This window comes from Ictidomys tridecemlineatus, chromosome 2, assembly GCF_052094955.1.
Source record: "Ictidomys tridecemlineatus isolate mIctTri1 chromosome 2, mIctTri1.hap1, whole genome shotgun sequence".
Taxonomy (NCBI): Eukaryota; Metazoa; Chordata; class Mammalia; order Rodentia; family Sciuridae; genus Ictidomys; species Ictidomys tridecemlineatus.
In genome coordinates this window covers 166,747,464-166,766,070 of record NC_135478.1, presented here as the reverse complement: position 1 = coordinate 166,766,070, position 18,607 = coordinate 166,747,464, and the positions used below count along the sequence as shown (strand labels likewise).

General features: G+C 33.2%; 1 protein-coding gene and 1 non-coding gene across 3 annotated transcripts in view; one reads left to right on the top strand and one right to left on the bottom strand.

The window, feature by feature from the left end:
- Sema3d (semaphorin 3D) overlaps positions 1-18,607 on the bottom strand; it is a 183,786-nt gene that overhangs the window by 45,195 nt on the left and 119,984 nt on the right. For both annotated transcript variants that reach the window (XM_078040126.1, XM_078040127.1), the window contains one exon: positions 10,267-10,409. In XM_078040126.1, coding sequence (XP_077896252.1) covers positions 10,267-10,409 — 143 coding nt within the window. The remainder of the gene's footprint in view (positions 1-10,266; positions 10,410-18,607) is intronic.
- LOC120892113 (small nucleolar RNA SNORA61) lies at positions 2,737-2,862 on the top strand. The gene has a single exon (XR_005736773.1). It is a non-coding gene; the product is annotated as a small nucleolar RNA SNORA61 (small nucleolar RNA).

Below are 18,607 nucleotides of genomic sequence, written 5' to 3'. Positions count from 1 at the left end.
AAAACACAAAGTGACTTATTTCTCCCTCATTTCATAATCCTTGATTTATATCTCTTAAAGTCACATCTCCAGTCTTTTATGTTTTAGCAATTCCCAAGTTGTTCTAAAACAAAGTCTTTGTAAAATGTTTTCATTTTATTACATCAACTTTCATATATATATATATATTAAATTTCCTTGCCTATATTTGTATATTTTGGAAGAGTCGGCAATGTATACTAAAAATAGTGTTGATTCAATAAAAATATATATGGTGATCATGAAAAGGATTATGTTTGATTTACTACTTCACCCTAATAGAGAGTTGGTGCTTAAATTATTTTAAATAAATAAACATGTACTTAGCATTCTGTTCAACAACATTTCTTTAACAGATGCAGGCAATGCTAGTTCATCATAAAAACGAGTCATCAAGTTCTTTTAAACATTCTAGTATGTAAAAGTGATGATAAATATCATTTTCACACATTTCCCCCATTTCTTTTATTTTTAAATTTTTTTTGTAATTGTAGATAGACAGCATGCATTTATTTTATTTATTTTTATATGTGGCACTAAGGATTGAACCCACTGCCCCACACATGCTAGGCAAGCGCTTTGCCACTGAACCACAACCCCAGCCCCATTTCCCCCATTTGCATTTACAATTTTCTCCCATACTTAATGGTAGCCATGAGAAAATTCTAACCTACTACCTCCAAATCTGTTGGATAAGAAAGGAATTTATAATACACCTGTATTTTTTTAACCTGATGAATGAAAATTACAATCTTTCAACAAAACCATCTTCAAATGTTCCTGCCTACCCAACCATCCAGCAGCCTTTTCCAGCAAGTAGTAAAAGGATAAAAACAAACAAACAAACAAATCCAGGTCAAAGATGAAAGCCACCTGCTGTCAGGAGGGAAAGAGAATAGTTTCTGGCATGAAGGCTTTTAGGAATGGGTTATAAGCATTTAATGACCAGATAGTAACTCTTACACACATCCAGAAGCCCGACCTGGGATGACAAAGTTCAGTTCACAAGCAGTTGTATTTCTCCCCTAGGGCTGACTTTGTTGACCAGCCCTAGGTTCCTGGATTTGTTAGCAAATCCACACAATCTACCCCTGAGAACTTTAAGCCCACAAGGGGACTGAAAGGGGATAATCACTTTTGTACTAAATTGTCAACTCCTTGCTTATTTTTGTGAAGTTCTAAAGAATACAACCATCTCACCAACACAATAGATTTACTATTGAGATGTCAAAATCAGGAGCTCTTTAGTCACCAGTCACTTCTATGTGTCTCCACTCTATTTATCACACAGCCTCTTTGTGGCCAGGTTGCCAAAAGCCTTAATGTCCCTTACAAAGATGCACATGAAAGTAACAAAGAAATAAAATGTAAACAAGCCTGATCCCATGTGCTCTATCTGGGTGGTGAGTAAAGAACTCCTGCTTACTTTTTCTCTGAAGCTTTTATGTTTATGTTTGCAATGTTTCTTAATTTTAAAGTGAAAAAAAAAAAGAAAAGAAAATATAGTACCACCAAGTCATGTGATTGGATGTTAGCTGCACATTATGAATTGTTATGATCTTCTGATTGTAGCCTGTACTAACAGGTAGTCATGATGAGGCTAATGGTTATTACATTTTCCTTCTACCAGCACACACAACTTCTTATAAATCTTACATGGACATGTAGAGTAGCTAGAGGCTGTCACACATGAACTTTTATTGAGTGTGTCTTTTGACCTCTAGGTCATGATTCTGGGTTCATCTGGTAAACATGGCTTTATCTGTATACACCATCCTTTTTGAGGCTTTCTCAACACTTAACATTGTTTTCACCTAAACACTGGGAAACAGAAGCTGTTGGAAATTGTAGTAATTGGCTTTAAGTTTATATGCTCTTAAATCCTGAAAATTTTATAAAATTAACAAAATCTCCAAGACATCTGAAATCATATTGTATTCTATTAAAATCTTATATTTATTTAGAGATTTTAACAATGTTGGTTGAAGTTGGAGTATACCAAAGTTTTCAGATCAGCAGACACCAGAGAATCATACACTTTAAAAACTTTAAAAAAAAAATTGATGCTGTAGTTAAAGGTTATAAATTTTCCTTTGCTTAAAATTCAATTCTTTTGCCTAAAGCTGCTCTTCTGTAGCCTCATACAGGCAAAAGAATGAAATTCTCTCTGAAACAATTTAAAAACCATAATGTATGCATTTTTGTATGTGTCCCTCTTTCCAATTCCTTTCATTAACAACAGTTACTCTCAGATATTGTAGCTTGAATTTACATCATTCACCTTCTTTTTATGTGTGATATAAATGCTACAGTATTTTAAATCATTAAAAATGCTATTCCATCACTGAAACAGTCTCATGGAGCAAGCACACATTTTTCACAGACTGTTTTCACAAATTCAACCTAAAAGATGAGGGATGTTTAGCATTTTTGTGTTTTTAATTCAATGGCTTTTGTTTTAATACATCACCACATTTTTTATCTAATTCGTCATTTTAAACAAAATACACCTCGAAGAGTTTAAATAGCCCTGTGTTGGAGTATGCCATCAAATATCCTCAAGACTGTGACTGTACTAAGAACCACTGGAGACATGATCACAGCCCGACACCTCATAGCATTTGGGCCATTTACTTTTCTCTGTACCACCTCCGTCTTTGGAGTGTCTAAGGATAGGTTTTAGAATGTTTCTAAAATTTTTATTGAAAATTTCATATAGCCCTCTGCTTCCCTTTTCTAGTGGACCTGAACACTGGTCTTGGTGGCCACAGAAGGAGGAAGAGTAAGAAGCTATTCTCAGCATTGTAGTCTGGTGTGGTGCATGTGGGTTAGGTTCCAATAGGGTTGAATTGTCTTTGAAATTGTTTCCTCTTGCCCTGTACAATGTGCAGAACTCTGATGGTTGAGGAGAGGAGGAGTGTGAAGCTCTGAGCAACTAAAGTGGGAATTGCTGACTAATATTATTATATTTAAATGGTGCTTTCTTGTCTCTTGACAGAATCAGTCTCTCTCTGTCTTTAAAGATCTATGTAGTCAGTAAAAAGGTCTTTATCTGTGATTACTAGTCCACAGAATTGAGAAAACCCCATAAGAAGGAAGAGGCAGGCAAAGAGGCAATCAGTTATGATAGATGAAAACAGTAAGCTTTGTGAGCACTTTTTTTTGATAAGGCTTTAATCTGTTACACATCTATTACTATAAGGCAAACAATAATAAGACTTTGGAAGTGGGAAAGGAAGGAAAGAAAATTTAATATTGATTAAATTTAAGTTTGCTGGTCCATAAGTAAATAATAATGGTATAATTCAATTCAAACTTGGGGTAGCCAATTCAGAAGCTTGATGCTATGATCATGATGTGCAAGAAACAAAATGTACACTTGGAATAGGCCTCCAGAGTTTCTTGGATAGTATGCCATGTGTATTAAAATACATTATTATACTATAAAGAAGAGTGTGAATGAAAATATTTTCATATGTTAAGAGTAATGAAAGATACTGAAGTTATGCACAGCAAATCAAATACAAAACTTTCCTTTTCAGACCATGAGTCTTCATTTACAATATGCTTAAATTTTATATTTCATGTAACTCGTTCACTGGGATGAAAAAAAATTCTGGCTACTAGAAATAAAATATAAAGCGAAAATAATGATAAAATTATAATAATACTATGATAAAATTATAATAATAGTATTAAGAAGAATGACTTGAGTTAACTTCACAAAATATCACACCTGGTGATCAACTCAGTTAAGTTGTAGAAAAAAATCTATACTATATAGGAACATGTGATGTGTAAAAATAAGTATCTAATTATTATTTTCTTGAGATGTTGAAGTTATAGTAGTCATTTCTTTTTGCAGAAAACGAGAAACTTATAGGCATCTTTCTTCTCTTCTCTGGCATAAAATCTAATTAATGCTTACTCTTCACTGTTGTCAAATGTTTTAGTGTCTTTTCTAATAGGAAAAGAAATCAAAAATAAATTCCAGACAGCTCAATGGCCAAGAAACCAGAGTCTCTCTTACTTCACCTACTAATAATCTTGAGATACCTCAGCAGTAGAGGAAACAAAAACATAAAAAAACATCTAAGACAAAGGGGAGAGGAGAAGAAAAAAGCAAATAAATTATGGCAGGCATTGGACATAGTAGTTTTTAAGGGATAAATTCTATAGAGACTTTGAAGGAAAAAATTTTTCTTAAACACTCAGTATTTAGAGACAACTGTTTGTGATTTGTCATTAAAGAATGACAAAGCAAACAGAAATGAAGAACATGTTTTTCTAACTACTTTTAAAACTCATAAAGATTATTAGAAATGCAGGATTTGGGTAATACACTATGCTAAAGAACTTAGTTCCTAAAATTGAACATATTAAATTAGGTAAATCTAGGAATGTTTAGCAGTCTATTCCAGGTAGGATCAGAGTTCATGAATTACGGGAGAAAAAGAAAAGAAAGCTACAACAAACAGAATAATTCCCTTCCTAAGAATTTCTCAGACAGGAAAACAGATGGAAGTGAAGCAAAAGCACATCTGTAACTCATGGGCACTAAATCTCTCATTTAGGTTGTAAGTGACACACAAAAACCACAGCTCGGTAGAGATCAATAAATACGGAAAGTGTCATCGGCCTAAAAACACAGATCTTCAAAGACCGTAATTGTCCAAATAGGATCATATATCAAGTAGACAATGCAAGTGGAATCGAAGCAAAAGGCTATTAATGAGACCCCCAGGCAAGTTATGTGAAAGGGCCATCCAAATTGAATTCCTGGCATGAACAAAAGGAAATACTGCAAAGCAGAAAAAGAGAATTGGCATATCCTACAGCTGGAATCCGGAGTGGGCTAGCATAAGTAAGCAAATGGACAACACTTCCAAAAATGAATAGAATCCAAAAGTAATGCAAAACAGCCCTGAGGTGAAAAGTCACAAGCTAGCCTTGCAAAAGGGACTGGCATTTCCACACTCTAGTTTATAGGAACACACATACACACACACACACACACACACACACACACACAGTAATAAACATCACACAGACATAAACAGTGGTATCTGAGAGTAATAACTTGCAAACTAAATAGACACAAATCTTCTTAGCGTTTATTTAATGCTGCTGTGTCTGTTCATTCAGTCAGCATTTAATATCTCACCAGGAAGATCTGGGTGATTTACCACCTATAAGAGGAGTTTTCCCTGGTTTAAGTGCTTCAAGGTACTGATTGTTTAAAAGCATGGGAGAATTATTAGAGGTTGACAAGGACTTAAGGCTAAGTACCTTATTTTAAATTTGAAAAGAGTATCAAGTAGTTTGACTGGAAAGTGTGACCCTACAAAAAAATAATTCTCTACCATGTACAATGACACACATGCTGGGTTTGGAGAGGTGTAGATTAAAGTTTTATTCTCAGACTGTCAATGATCAATATTGTCTTGTGAAACTATATTCTAAATCAATTTATTTAGTTTACAATGTCTCTCCCCATCCATACCTCTTCACTAAAATTTACATTGTTCAAATCATTCAAAAATTTTTCACCAGATATGGTTCCAAATGATTTTGACATTATTTAGAAACAAAATCTATCCTCAAAGTATAAATATTCTTAAAAATGAGGTACACATATTAAGAGTAAATTCAACCACTAAAATTAATAAAAAGTTTTTCTCAATAATATTTGGCAACTAGCCTAACCCTAACCTGTTAACACACACACAAAAACCACTACCACCACTACCACCTTCTTCCCATGTGTAATCACTGTTAACTTTGTTAAATTTACCCAGCTTCAAAAGGTTGTATTATGATGTGTGCATGTGTGCGTGCATGTCCATGTTTTTGCTTTGTGGCATTAAACTCACTGTAGTAAGACCAGATGTTTATAATTTTTATGTGTATAAATGTCTTATAATTGAATTATGTTGAAAAACACAAATCTAAGTCCCTCCTGTTTTCAAGACCTTCTTGAGTATCTACCACACCCAAATCTATATGCTCTCATGGAAGCCTCACATTTACTTGTAAAAATAGTCATGGAAGAGTCATTCCCTAGTTTAAGAAACCAAGGTAATAAGAAGTAGAGCAAGATGTAAATCTACATCTGATTTCCAGTTGAATATCATTTGGGCAAAGGTCATTGATGATAACCTTACTATCAAACCTAATACCTGGCTGACTACTTTTGGGGTGTGACATCCTTGACATCTGCTTTCTTATTGAAAGAATTTCTTATCCTTCAGACTGGACGATACTCGCTTCCAGTTCTCTGCTTAGCTGTTAAATTATTTCTTCTTAATTGCCTTTGCAGATACTTTCCTATGCTTTCTTTCATTTTCCCTCAGGATTATGTCCTTGCCTTTAATCTTATGCCACAAATCTTTCAGAGCAATTTTAGACAGTTCCTTGACTTCATGATACTGATGACTTCCAAATTCATGAGTTCAGATACTACTGAGACTCAGGTTCATATTTTCATGTAGCTAATGTATCAGCATATCCCAGAGCCATATCAAATTCAACATGCCCACATATAAAATCTATGCCCCTAAATTCTTTTTGGTATTTCCTATTTTGTATCAGAATGTGTCCCTTTGCACATTTTTGTGATCCATGCCTTATCTTCTAGAAACAACAATTTTCAAGAATATAGAAGTACTTGTCTACAAGGTGAGTATCCTTTCTGAGATAGGAACAAGGGAGAATTAAAATACATTAAAAATTTAGTTCCTCTGTCCTGCTAATAATATTCCAATAATAACCATCACATGGCTACTGTATTGGATAATGCAGATAGAGAACATTACCATCATCATGGAAAGTTCCATTGGACAGCATTAGTCTATACAAAATGTTTAATAAATGAATGATAATTTAGGAGCTTTTAGAAATCTGCAAAAAGTTTCTATTTGAAAAATCTCCTAAACTTAACTTTACCTCTTTTTTTTCCTATTGTCTTTGGACTTAATAGGGCTTCTACTTGTAAATATTTCTAATACATTTTTAAAATTTTTGCTAAATATATCTACCTATCCTGCTAATTTTCTGCCTCAAACATCTTGTAACTCTTCATACACAACAGAATAGAATTTGCACCTGCTAACACAGAAATAAGATTATCACCCTATTTGCCACTCCAATCTCAAAAGACATTGTTCCCATACATACCCTTTGAATCACAGTTATAAGATTTCAGTGTTCCATGAAAAAAATAAACCCTCTTACAGTACTATCTGAAATGCCTTCCCTCTCTTCCTTAGTGCAATCCTGCAGCCCCGTAGGACTTGATTTAAACACTACTTCTTTTATACAATATTTTTGAGCCTCACTGAATGCTTAAAAATTCTTAGCTCTTACTTTTAATACATTATATTTTGGCTATCTGTTAATATGTCTATTATTCTCACTATACTATGAATTTTTAAAGAAAAGGGGCAGTGGTTTAGTTATACAAGTTGTCTCATACAGTACATTTTACACAACATTTTAATTTTGTTGCTATAGTTGAAATAAACAAAATAAGATATGAATTAATGGGTTACAAAATTAAAAAGATTTACTCTTCTTCTCTAAACAATTTTATAGTCATTTTTTGTGTGATGTTTGCCTGTCACCAAGACCACTTCACCAATAACTATATCCTATTTGGCCCAATAGTAATATGTTGGGCATCTCAAAAAAACATCTTTTACAAATCAATATAGATAGATAGACAGACAGACAGACAGACAGAAAGAAGCTGAAGAGGCAGAGAAATCTTAAATTGTCAGCAGTTTTACACTGTGCCAAAGTATTCAGTTAAAAATGAAACCAAGCAACTGGAACAGGAAAAATAAAACCTGAATATTTTCAGATATATACTGTGGGAAAATGCTGGTGGAACAGTACAAAATACTTCTGTGTTACTGAAAAATCTCGGTAAACTCAGTAAATCACACACAGTTTTCTCTTCATTCTTAAACCTTTTCTCATAGTTATCAAATTTTGTTTCATAATATAGATATGCATCATGTTATTTATCAAATGTGGAAAACCAATGTTATGATGTTATAATGCCATTTGGAGGGTTAAGAAAAAGAAAAAAATTAGAAAGAGAAAATAATTTCATTAAAGCCTTTTTACATGAAACTATTTATATAATACCAACAGTGATGCCGAGTTTTTAAAAATCATTACTAAGCTTGTCATTGCTTTGTAAGGCATATAATCGTATTTTTAAAGATTTTAAGTCATTCTTAATCTTCTTAGAGAAATTTCCACCTAGATGTTACCAATTTTTGTCACAATTTTATCCTGAAATCTTAAGTAAAATTTAGAAACATGTCTAAGATTGCTATAATTAAGAAATTTTATACAAAGCATTTAGAATCAAATATAAACATTTGACCAATGGATTGTTCAGTCAGTGAGAAATTTTGAAGATACTCACTTAAAAGAAGGATTAAGTGAAGAGATAAACTAATGAGTGAAGAACCTCTTTTGTTTTTCTTAACGTAAATTCATCCATCACACATCCTTATTTGATCTTACAATTTGTTAGCTTTTAACTAAGGACAATAGCATGACAAAGTCTTGCTGTGTGGTCTCTGAGGTTTTTGAGTTAGAAAAGACTCATTTACAATCTTCTGTGCCTTTCCAGTTCAGTATAAATTTGTTCATAATTTAAATAAAATATTCCATGCTTATATTGATTAGAGTCTAGGTTAAACTTCTAATGTGGAAATTAATGAAACAACTAAATTTTAAGGTATTTCTTCATCTTTAAGGTCAACACTCACTATTTTTATATTACGATAAAAATATTACTTTGTTATAAATGAATTTCTATTAAATGATTAGACCTATCAAGAAATAAGAGTTGCAATGGCTCCCCAACATACTAACTTCTTATATATGTTCATCAGAAAGTGACTTGAAATACCTTTAATGTAGTTCACTTATACAGACAATGTCAACCAACATCATAGCTATTCAGGGTCAGGATACTGTTGTTAGAAGGCATGCTTCAGTACACTAACACACTAAGTCTACAGAACAACAGCCATTCATCCCTAGGCACGAGGCTTCAAGAGAAATCACTGTGAACTCAGACTCTGAAAGAATGAGGATGCTTTTTCAAGAGTCTGAACCCTGGAGGTTAAGGGGATCAGTGGGAGACTGCATGATTGGTTAGGATTCTAGGCAAAGAATGATCTGGGCTCACATGTTGGCCTCATTCAAAAGCTGAGTTTTCATGAACAGTTTTATGTTCAGTGATAGTTTGTATTTCTAACTCTGGAAGTGTTCAGAACCTGATGGTATAGACTAAAACAAAAAGTGATAGTTTCAAATGGAAGAAAATGAAAAGTTTTCATAAGACCAAAGAAAGTTTCCCACTGAAAGTATTTATTAATTTAACAGCTCTTGCCCTTAATAACCAAGTTTATGCTGAAGATGTCTATTTAAGAGATGCTATTTCTTATTAGATGCAAATCCAAGGAAGAAAGTTACTGAAACCAAAAATGTAATTTATTCTCTAAGGCTTGTGTGCTATTAAATGAGAGCCTTGATGGCACAAAATGGTACGGTCTCACAGAATTTCTGGGTTTACCTATAATTTACATAAAATGACATTATTTAAGTCTAATGACAATTTTAATTTTCTAACTTACTTTCAAAATAAATGTTTTTCATTTTGGGTTTTTTTTTTCTTCTTTACTCCATTTTCTCTAGAACTTGACTTAAAATATTTATCATAGTAAAAATATAAGGACATTTTAAATATAATCAATACATATAAAATACATCATTTTACCTATGAAATGTGTATTTTGAAAAAAATATAGAATATGATTGTTAGTGTCTAAGTCACTTTAGTGATTATGTTGTTACTTTTAATTTTAATATAAGATTATTTAACATTGTTTGATAATATATTAACTTTCAAGGGTCTGGATAATGCAGCATTCTTACTGCAAATTGCAATAACTGGAACAGCCCTTCAAAAAAAGTACTGAAATGCCAAAGAACTGTAACTCACATCAGGGTGACATTTCAGCACTGAAAATTCAACTGTAATATTTGAAAAAAATCTAAATCCTTTTTCTTTTTAACTTTTGGATCTCAAAAATCACATACATGTAACAGTATAAATCTATCCTACGAGTTATGAATAATGGGCATTAAGTTTCATTTTAACATTACATGGTTTCTTATACATATGCACATATGCCTTAAGTAAAACAAATGCATATATCTTGCCTTACAAACTCTTCCAACTCGAGAAAGAATGGTCTTATCAGAAGTACTGCTTTCTTGTGATGACTCACGAAAGAAGAAATATATTTTATCATCATCTGGATTGTAGGTGTCTGGTATGGGGAAAGTTCCAATAAATTTTGCTCCTGTTTGAAAAAAAAAAAGCTAAAAATTAAAATACTGAAACAATCCAGCCATAATAGTATCAGTGTCTTTGGTATATCAAACAATTAGCTGCAGGATTAAAAACGTACCATGAGTCAAATGTGGGAAATAAGACAGTTAGACAAACATGATATAATGTAAAAACATGTGATAGCATGAAAAGGTACTAAACAAGTACTCTAGGAATTCCAGAGAGCAGGTGAGAACATGACCAGTTGACACAATCGATGAAATTCTACTAAATCTCAGTCACAATTCACTTAATGACAGAGATAGTTCTGAGAAATGCATTGGTAACTGGTTTCGTCATTATTAGGCAAACATCATAGAATATAATTATATGAATCAAGATGGCCATGATGTCAATAGGTAGTATAATCTTATGGGACCACTGTTGTATATGGATATGTGACCCATGGTTGACTGAAATGTTAAGTGGATGATTCTACCTAAAGCACAATCAAATCTAGAGATTCTATGATTTTATATTTTCCTTCTATATGCTGGATTTGCCACCTTTAAACCACACCAGATTTTATAAAGAACTTAGAAAAAAGTGTATATATATATATATATTAAATGTTGGCACATAAAGTGTACTTTGCTATATTTTTGTGAAATTGTCCAAGGGGAAAAAATGAAAACAACCAATACTGCTTGGGTCCTCTCCAGTACAGGCTCTGGAAGGTATTCTTTCTGCTTGTTTCTATCACTTATTGTAAAGATAGCCTTAGGCAAATCAATTATTTTCTCCTTTAAAAAAATATTTAGTTGTTTGTGAACATTTATTTTTATTTATTTATATGCAAGGCTGAGGAATGAACCCAGCATCTCACCACATGCTAGTCAAGTGTTCTCTCTACCATGAGTTCCAACCCTAGCCCCCAATTATTTTCTCTTTATGTCTCAATTTCCTCATATGCAATATGAGGCTCTCAATGTCATCTACCTACTGGGATAAATGATATGATAACCAAGTGAATTAATATACATAAAGCCCTTAGCATTGGGTAGTTCCCGACATACCCATTCAATAAATGTGATTTATTATTGAGATGGTGATGATGATAATTATCATTATAATTACAATGACCAACATCAAGAAGGTAATAGAAAATTTAATCTTATATTTGTGATAATAATATGTGTTTTTTCCATATTTTATTGGTGCACTATAGTTGTACATAATAGTGAAATTTATTGTCACATATTTGTACATGGACATAAAATAACAATAAAATTTGGCCAATATTATTTCCATGTGTTTCTCCTTTCTGTCCCCTTCTCCCTCCCCTAGTCCTTTCCTGTGCTCTACTGACTTCCCTTTGATTTTCATTAGATTCTGCCTCCTGCCCCAACTTTTCTTTTCCTTTTCCTCTCTAGCTTCCCTATATGAGATAAAATCTATGACCCTAGGCTTTCTGAGTTTGGTTTATTTCACTAAACATAAAGTTATCAAGTTCTATCAATTTTCCTGCAAATAACATAATTTCATTCTTCTTTATGGCTTAATAAAACTTCACACACACACAACACACACACACACACACACACACTCAACATTTTCTTTATCCATTCATCCATTGACAGATACCTAGTTTTGTTTTATGAATTGTGATTCTATCAACATGGGTATGCATGTACTGCTATAATATGCTGATTTTAATTGTTTAGGATAAATACCAAGAAAGGTATAGCTGGGTAATATGGTGGTTCCATTTCTAGTTTTTTTGAGGAACCTTCATATTGATTTCCATATGGTTGTTCTCATTTACAGTTGCACCAACACAGTAAAGTATTCCTTTAGGTATACATGTCTCTGGCATTTATTATTGTTTGTATTCTAGATGGTTGCTGTTCTAACTGGAGTGATATGAAATCTCAGTGTAGTTTTGATTTGCATTGATTTACTTGCTAACAATTTTGAACATTTTTTTTCATATGTTCATTGGCCTTTTGTATTTCTTTTGAGAAATGTCTGTTTAGTTTATTTGCATATTTATTAATATTTTTTGGTTTTAAGTTTTTTGAGTTATTTTACATATTGTGTACATGAATCCTTTGTCAGAGAGTAGCTAGAAAACATTCTCTTATGCTATGGCTCCCTCTTCACATTCCTAATTGTTCACTTTGCTGTGTAGGAGCTTTTTAATTTGATGCTCTCCCTTTTATTAACTCTTGGAATTATTTCCTGAACTTTTAGGGTCATATTGAGAACATCATTGCCTGCACCTATGTGTTAGAGTGTTGACCCCATGTTTTTGTCTAAGTGTTACATAGTTTCTTGTCTAATTCCTGTCTTTGATACATTTTGAGTTGATTTTTGTACAGGGTAATAATACATAGTTATTAAAAATGAAGTAAATCCATACCTATTGACATGGATAGATGAGCATAGTCCATGTAAAGTGAAAAACTATTTGAATATATATATCTTCTTTGCACTACATCAATGACAAATCCATTTGTCTAACTTTTTGCTGAAAAAAAGCATTCAGCATTTTAAGTTTTGATTTTGTATTATGAATTAACTAGGTAACAGATCTGAAATTGGCTGATACTAGTTCAGAAATAATCTTTTGATTAAAAGCAAAGACAGAAAGAATGGTTATTTAGAAACAGGAAAGGACTTTAATTACTTAGCAAATGCGAGGTACCCTGACCTGGAAGGAAGCACAGAACACTGAGTGTTTGGGAAGTAGAAGCAGAAGAAAAGACAAGAAAAGCTTCTAAAGAAAAATAAATTGATGGGAGGTGAAAAAGATCAACATTGCCTTCTGTAGTGTTTTTATCTCACAAGCACTGAAAATCTTTCCCTTGCAAATGTACAGCAATTGGTCAAAAGTTGAATAAAGAAAGCTTCACAATAGCTTTCTTCAGTGGACAAAAGTTAATGCTGGAGTCCAAATGATGGGCAGTTGAGTCATTACCAGCCCAACCTCTCTGGGTCAGCCCTGTGTCTCCATCCAGTCCCTGAATGAGAAGGCTTAAGAAGAAAACAGAGAAGAGAAATAGGTACATGAACTTTCTTCTCTTTAGTCTTTATTATTCCCCTCTTCTTTTCAGAATTTAAAGCTCTGATGGACTTTAACACTACTGATAATCTCATTTTGGTATGGACCTAAGGAATTACATGAAAATTTAATTTTAGAAAACCACATAGGACTTTTTAAATGTTCCTTGTCTAATTGATGTCAAATGGGCAAAGTCTGTTAACAATTCCACTCAAGGTTTTTTGTTTCCCCTTCTCAGTCTTTCTTTCCAGTTATTGTTATATCACAAATGCTTGATTTTGATCTCTGAGCAGAGTAAAAATCCTTTTCTAATCACAAATTAGCAGTTTTGATTTATTTATATATGATTTCTTAGTAAAATTCCTTGTGGACAAAACTTTTCTTATAAATATGGGATTAGGGTTTTAATAATTAATTAAAATAAAAAATTAATTTCTTCTATATTTAAGAACTGCTAGGAAAACAAAAACGAATAAGAACTGACTTTTAAATTTTAATTTAGATTAAGGAAATAGTGACATATGATCAAGATACAGCTAATGAGAAAACCTGAACTTCACTTTTCCGACTGACTTTGGGCTTCCACAGACATGACCAGGAAGGAATTGGTCATAATCTATAGAATTTTTGAATTTACGGATGTCTTAATACTATGTTACCCAACTGATTGAAAACCTCTAGCTATATTTTAAATATATATAAATATAAAAATAAACAAAACCCTGTAGTAGGGGATTCTTCATCTAAATTTGAGTCACTAATAGACTACTATTCTGCATATGGGGAAAAAGATATGAGCAGATTCAGTAATGGTGGTAAATAATGCAGATATATGGATAGATGGGGGAGTAGGGAGCTGAATAATAAATTCTTAAGATCAGAAGTATAAAACTCAAATTATCCAGAAATCAAAGAAATACAATAGAACTACCTTATCTTGACAAATATGTGAGCTTAAAATGCATATTAACCTGAGTAAGTGTTTCTTCCAGAACTTAAATATAATTTCAGTAGAAGTTACCCATGCAGCATGATGCCTCTTGGAATGTTAGTATCCCATTAGATCTGTATAATAATTGAGTTAAATTTTAAAAATAATATACTGGTACAATATTTAAATAGTGGCACACAATTTACACAATCATCTATACAGAAAGAAATGAGAACTCTGTGATTTGATATTCCCAGGTAACAGGAATACCTATGTGGGGGAGAAAGTGGCTTGTAAAACTTCTCTCAGGCACTCAGGTAGGGGAAGTGGTTACATGAGGTGCTGGGTCTCTACTTGTTTCCAGAGTTCTACAGAGGAAACGGGGTTGTAAAATAGAATAGAATGTACAAGACCTAAAAGAAGTATAAAGAATTTGGCAAATTTTTGCCATTTTTCAGATAATGTATAGGACAACTTCCTTCCAATATGAAAACCCCTATCTAAGTATTGCCAGGTAGTGCTGCTATTTGAAATGGCTAAAAGTAGAATATAAGTCCACTCCACATTTCAGCAATTTCATTATGACATCAATGGAGGAAATAGTGTAGATATTTTTCCAAGTGCTACTTCTTTTAACTTTCAATTAATACATAACATACAACATGGATAGTTTTGTGTTTATTCAGTCACTTCTGATTTTATTGAAATGTTAGCTCTTTTAAAAGTCTTATATGAAAATTGTTTTGGAGGGAAATGTTTATTATATGATAAAATCTAATTATGGAAAAAAGAGGTGGTATCAAATAGGATTCCATTCTGTGATCTAAATATAAGCATACTTATGAGTTAAAAATAAATACTAATTTCAAGAATAGAGAGTTTCTTGCCAATTTTACTGAGGTTCTGTCTTACACTCATGTTTTATGATAGTCTTTCCTGACCTGCTGCCAAATTTGGATAAAAATAGGTATCATATAATTAGTGCATAGTTGTTGAATTAAACAATTTAAAATCATACCAGGAGGCACCTGGGCTTTATTATAGCACATTTTCTCTCTTTGGCATTTGAAACACATGCACTAATAGGGATGGAGTTTGAAACCATGCGTTTTCACAAATGAAGTTCTAGCATGACACCACGAAGCTCTGCCAAGTGAAAATGGCATGTGGCCTGCAGAACTCACCAATTCCACTTCTCCCCATGAGCTCTTTTCATCCAGATGAGCACACCTACCCAATGATTTAACAAACTGAGTTTCTAAATTTCTTTATTTTGGTATAATATCTTGTTCCTATTATTTTTAAAAACTTCTTTTATGTGGGAGGAGAATTTCCAGACAATAGAGCACCCCAAAGGAAACTTCAAATGAAAACTGCCTCCATATGTTAAAAATGAAAAGTTAAATCAAAAGTTCTCATTTACTCCAGGAAAGAAAACAAAAACATATGCATCATAGGCATCATTGTTTATTTTCATTTTCTAAGTGGTCATACTCGTTAGTTGCATCCTAAAATTCTAGCAAAGTTCAACTCTGTTAAGTAATCATTCTAACTTATGTTTATATTCTATTTCTTCATATGTTCTAGGATTAAGTTTTGATAAAGAAAAATAGGAAATTATCTGGCTCGTCATCTAGAACTGCCCATAGTATGGTTTAGTATCTCAAGGAAGAAATCAGCGTTTATTTTTCTCAAGTTTTAAAACTGGATTAGAGCTGGGTGTGGTGGAGTATGCCTGTAATCCCAGTGACTCTGGAGGCTGAGGCAAGAGGATTGCAAGTTCAAAGCCAGCCACAGTAACTCAGTGAGGCCCTAAACAAGTTAGTGAGGCCCTGTGTCTAAATAAAATATTTTTAAAAGGCTGGGGATTGGCTCAGTGGTTAAGTGCCCCTGGGTTCAATCCCAGGTATCCCTCCCCCAAAAAGAAGGATTAGAGAATCCTAAAGAAATTCTGAGCAGGACCTTCCACTGTTAAGTAAAGGGATCAGCTGATCTCCCATTGGTTAATGCAAAAACAGGGCACAGAACACAATATGGAACACACTCACATACTTAGGAATTTTTAAGTATCTAAATGGTTTAGTGACTAAAAGGTATTTATAAAAGTTTCATCTATTGAAATATCTAAAAAGCATAATTCTATAGAATCTATATTTTAATTGTTAAATGCTCAGTCACTAATTAAATTTTTGTATTTCACTTAATCTAAACATAATATTACATTAATGAGAGTTTAGTTTGTCACCTGCAAATAAAAAGTAGGAGTATAAACTGAAAATGAAAGCACAGAAAGCAAAATTTAACAGAAGATTTCTTAACCAGAAATAAATAACACAATATAGAACAAACAACAACAAAAAGACATTGATATGAAACCATTCAGACTTAATAAAGACAAAAAAACCTGCTACTCTTCAAATGATCCTGATAAGAGAATAAAAGCCAGGCACCTGCCAGTGATTCCAGTTATTGGGCAACCACAGGTAGGCAGATTAACATTGAAAATGTTAATTTCTCTGTTACTTCTTTCAAACTGGCAACAATCTTATGAAACCCAATAGTGAGGTTCACATCTATAAGCTACATAAATAGTAAATAATATTCAAAAATGTGTTGTAGTATAAGATTGTAGGATAGTGTTCATAATATATAAGTAAGGATACTTTAAATTAGCCTGTCCAAAAGAAATCTCTGCACTGATGGAAATCTTTCATATTTGTGCTGTCCAATAACCTCTAGCCCATGTGGCTATTGAGCACTTGAAGATAGCTAGAATGAATGAAAAAGGAAATTTTAATTTTATTTAAATTTAGTTAATTTAAATATAAATAGCCACATATGGCTAGTGTTTACCATAATGGGCAGGACAGCATTAGACCAATCTAATGTCAGTGTGTGCTGTAACAGGTCCAGTTTTAAACAGCAAGAACCTTTATTTTTGTAATTACCACAAAAGGGCAGTCAACCTTCTAGACTCAAACCCAACAGGTTACTCTTAGCAGAAGTCTAGGATCACAATGGAAGACTGGGCTTGATGGTGACAGACTTGGAGGTGTCCCTTCCCTATGCTCTATCTCAAGTTGTAAAACATGCAGTGAAATAATAGAATAAAATTCATTCTCAACCACAGCACAGTTCATCTGTATTCCCTCTTCTCACACTCCTAATGCCTGACGTTGGTCTTTGAACCATGGACTAACTATATCTGGAAAATGGCCATTTCTCATAGAGGAGGACAGAAAATTTCTCTGAGCAAGCCAATATTTTGCCATAGCCCATCAGATCTCTCCTCATAATAAGAACCTCATGTAATTTCTATAATTTCTCCCCCTGCTCTGTCCTAGTTTCTAGGAACCAAGGAATTTGTGATTGTCTGATCTCCTGAGCATCAGGCTCTCCTCACTCTGGCCTGCCTTTTTGCTTGCACTTGCCATGGCTTCACCCAGATTGCTCGCCTAACCTCACTTCCTCTAACTGTCCTAGTCCTAGCTGCCGGACCCACATCTTTGGTTTGCCATTACCCAACATGGCATGTAGACATGGACCCTTTTCTAGGGTGAGGCTATATGAACAGAAGTTATGCCACCAAAAGAGTAGAATTTAGGTTGCTAGACTGTGTCACACATTGGAAAGAATTGGGTCCTGAGACGGATTGGATTTCAGTTTCAATCTCACTTATACTAGCTGTTTAAATATGGGTTATTTACTAACTTTTAATATGTCTCCTAATGTAAAGTGCAACCAATTATTCTCTCGAGATTATGCCAGTCAACAAAATAGCATTTTAAAAGTTGTAGACAATAGTGATTTTATATAAGATGTTACATGAAATAAATTTGAAAGGGAAAAGAGAAGAGCTGGAGAGATCAGTTAGTAAATACTAAAATAGGGGCAATAAACCAGAGATGAGGTCATGAAGGCCTATGGGAAGATGGCAGCCACAGAAGAACAAGGTCAATACACAATTTGAAGGAAGTAGAGGCCTTAGTGATAGATTAGATAAAGGAGAGGAAGGAATTAAAGATAAATCCAAGGTAATGGGAAAGATGAAGTTATGAAGTATAAGATAGATCAAAATCAGGAAGCTGATGTTGAAGGGCAGGTTAGCAGCAAAACAGGATTTTAAAAAAAAGATTAGACTTTAGATCCCATTAAGTGAAGGGTCATTTATTAATTTGTAGAAATCACAAAGTTAGTTCATAGCACAATTGAAGCTAAGGCTCTATTATCTTTA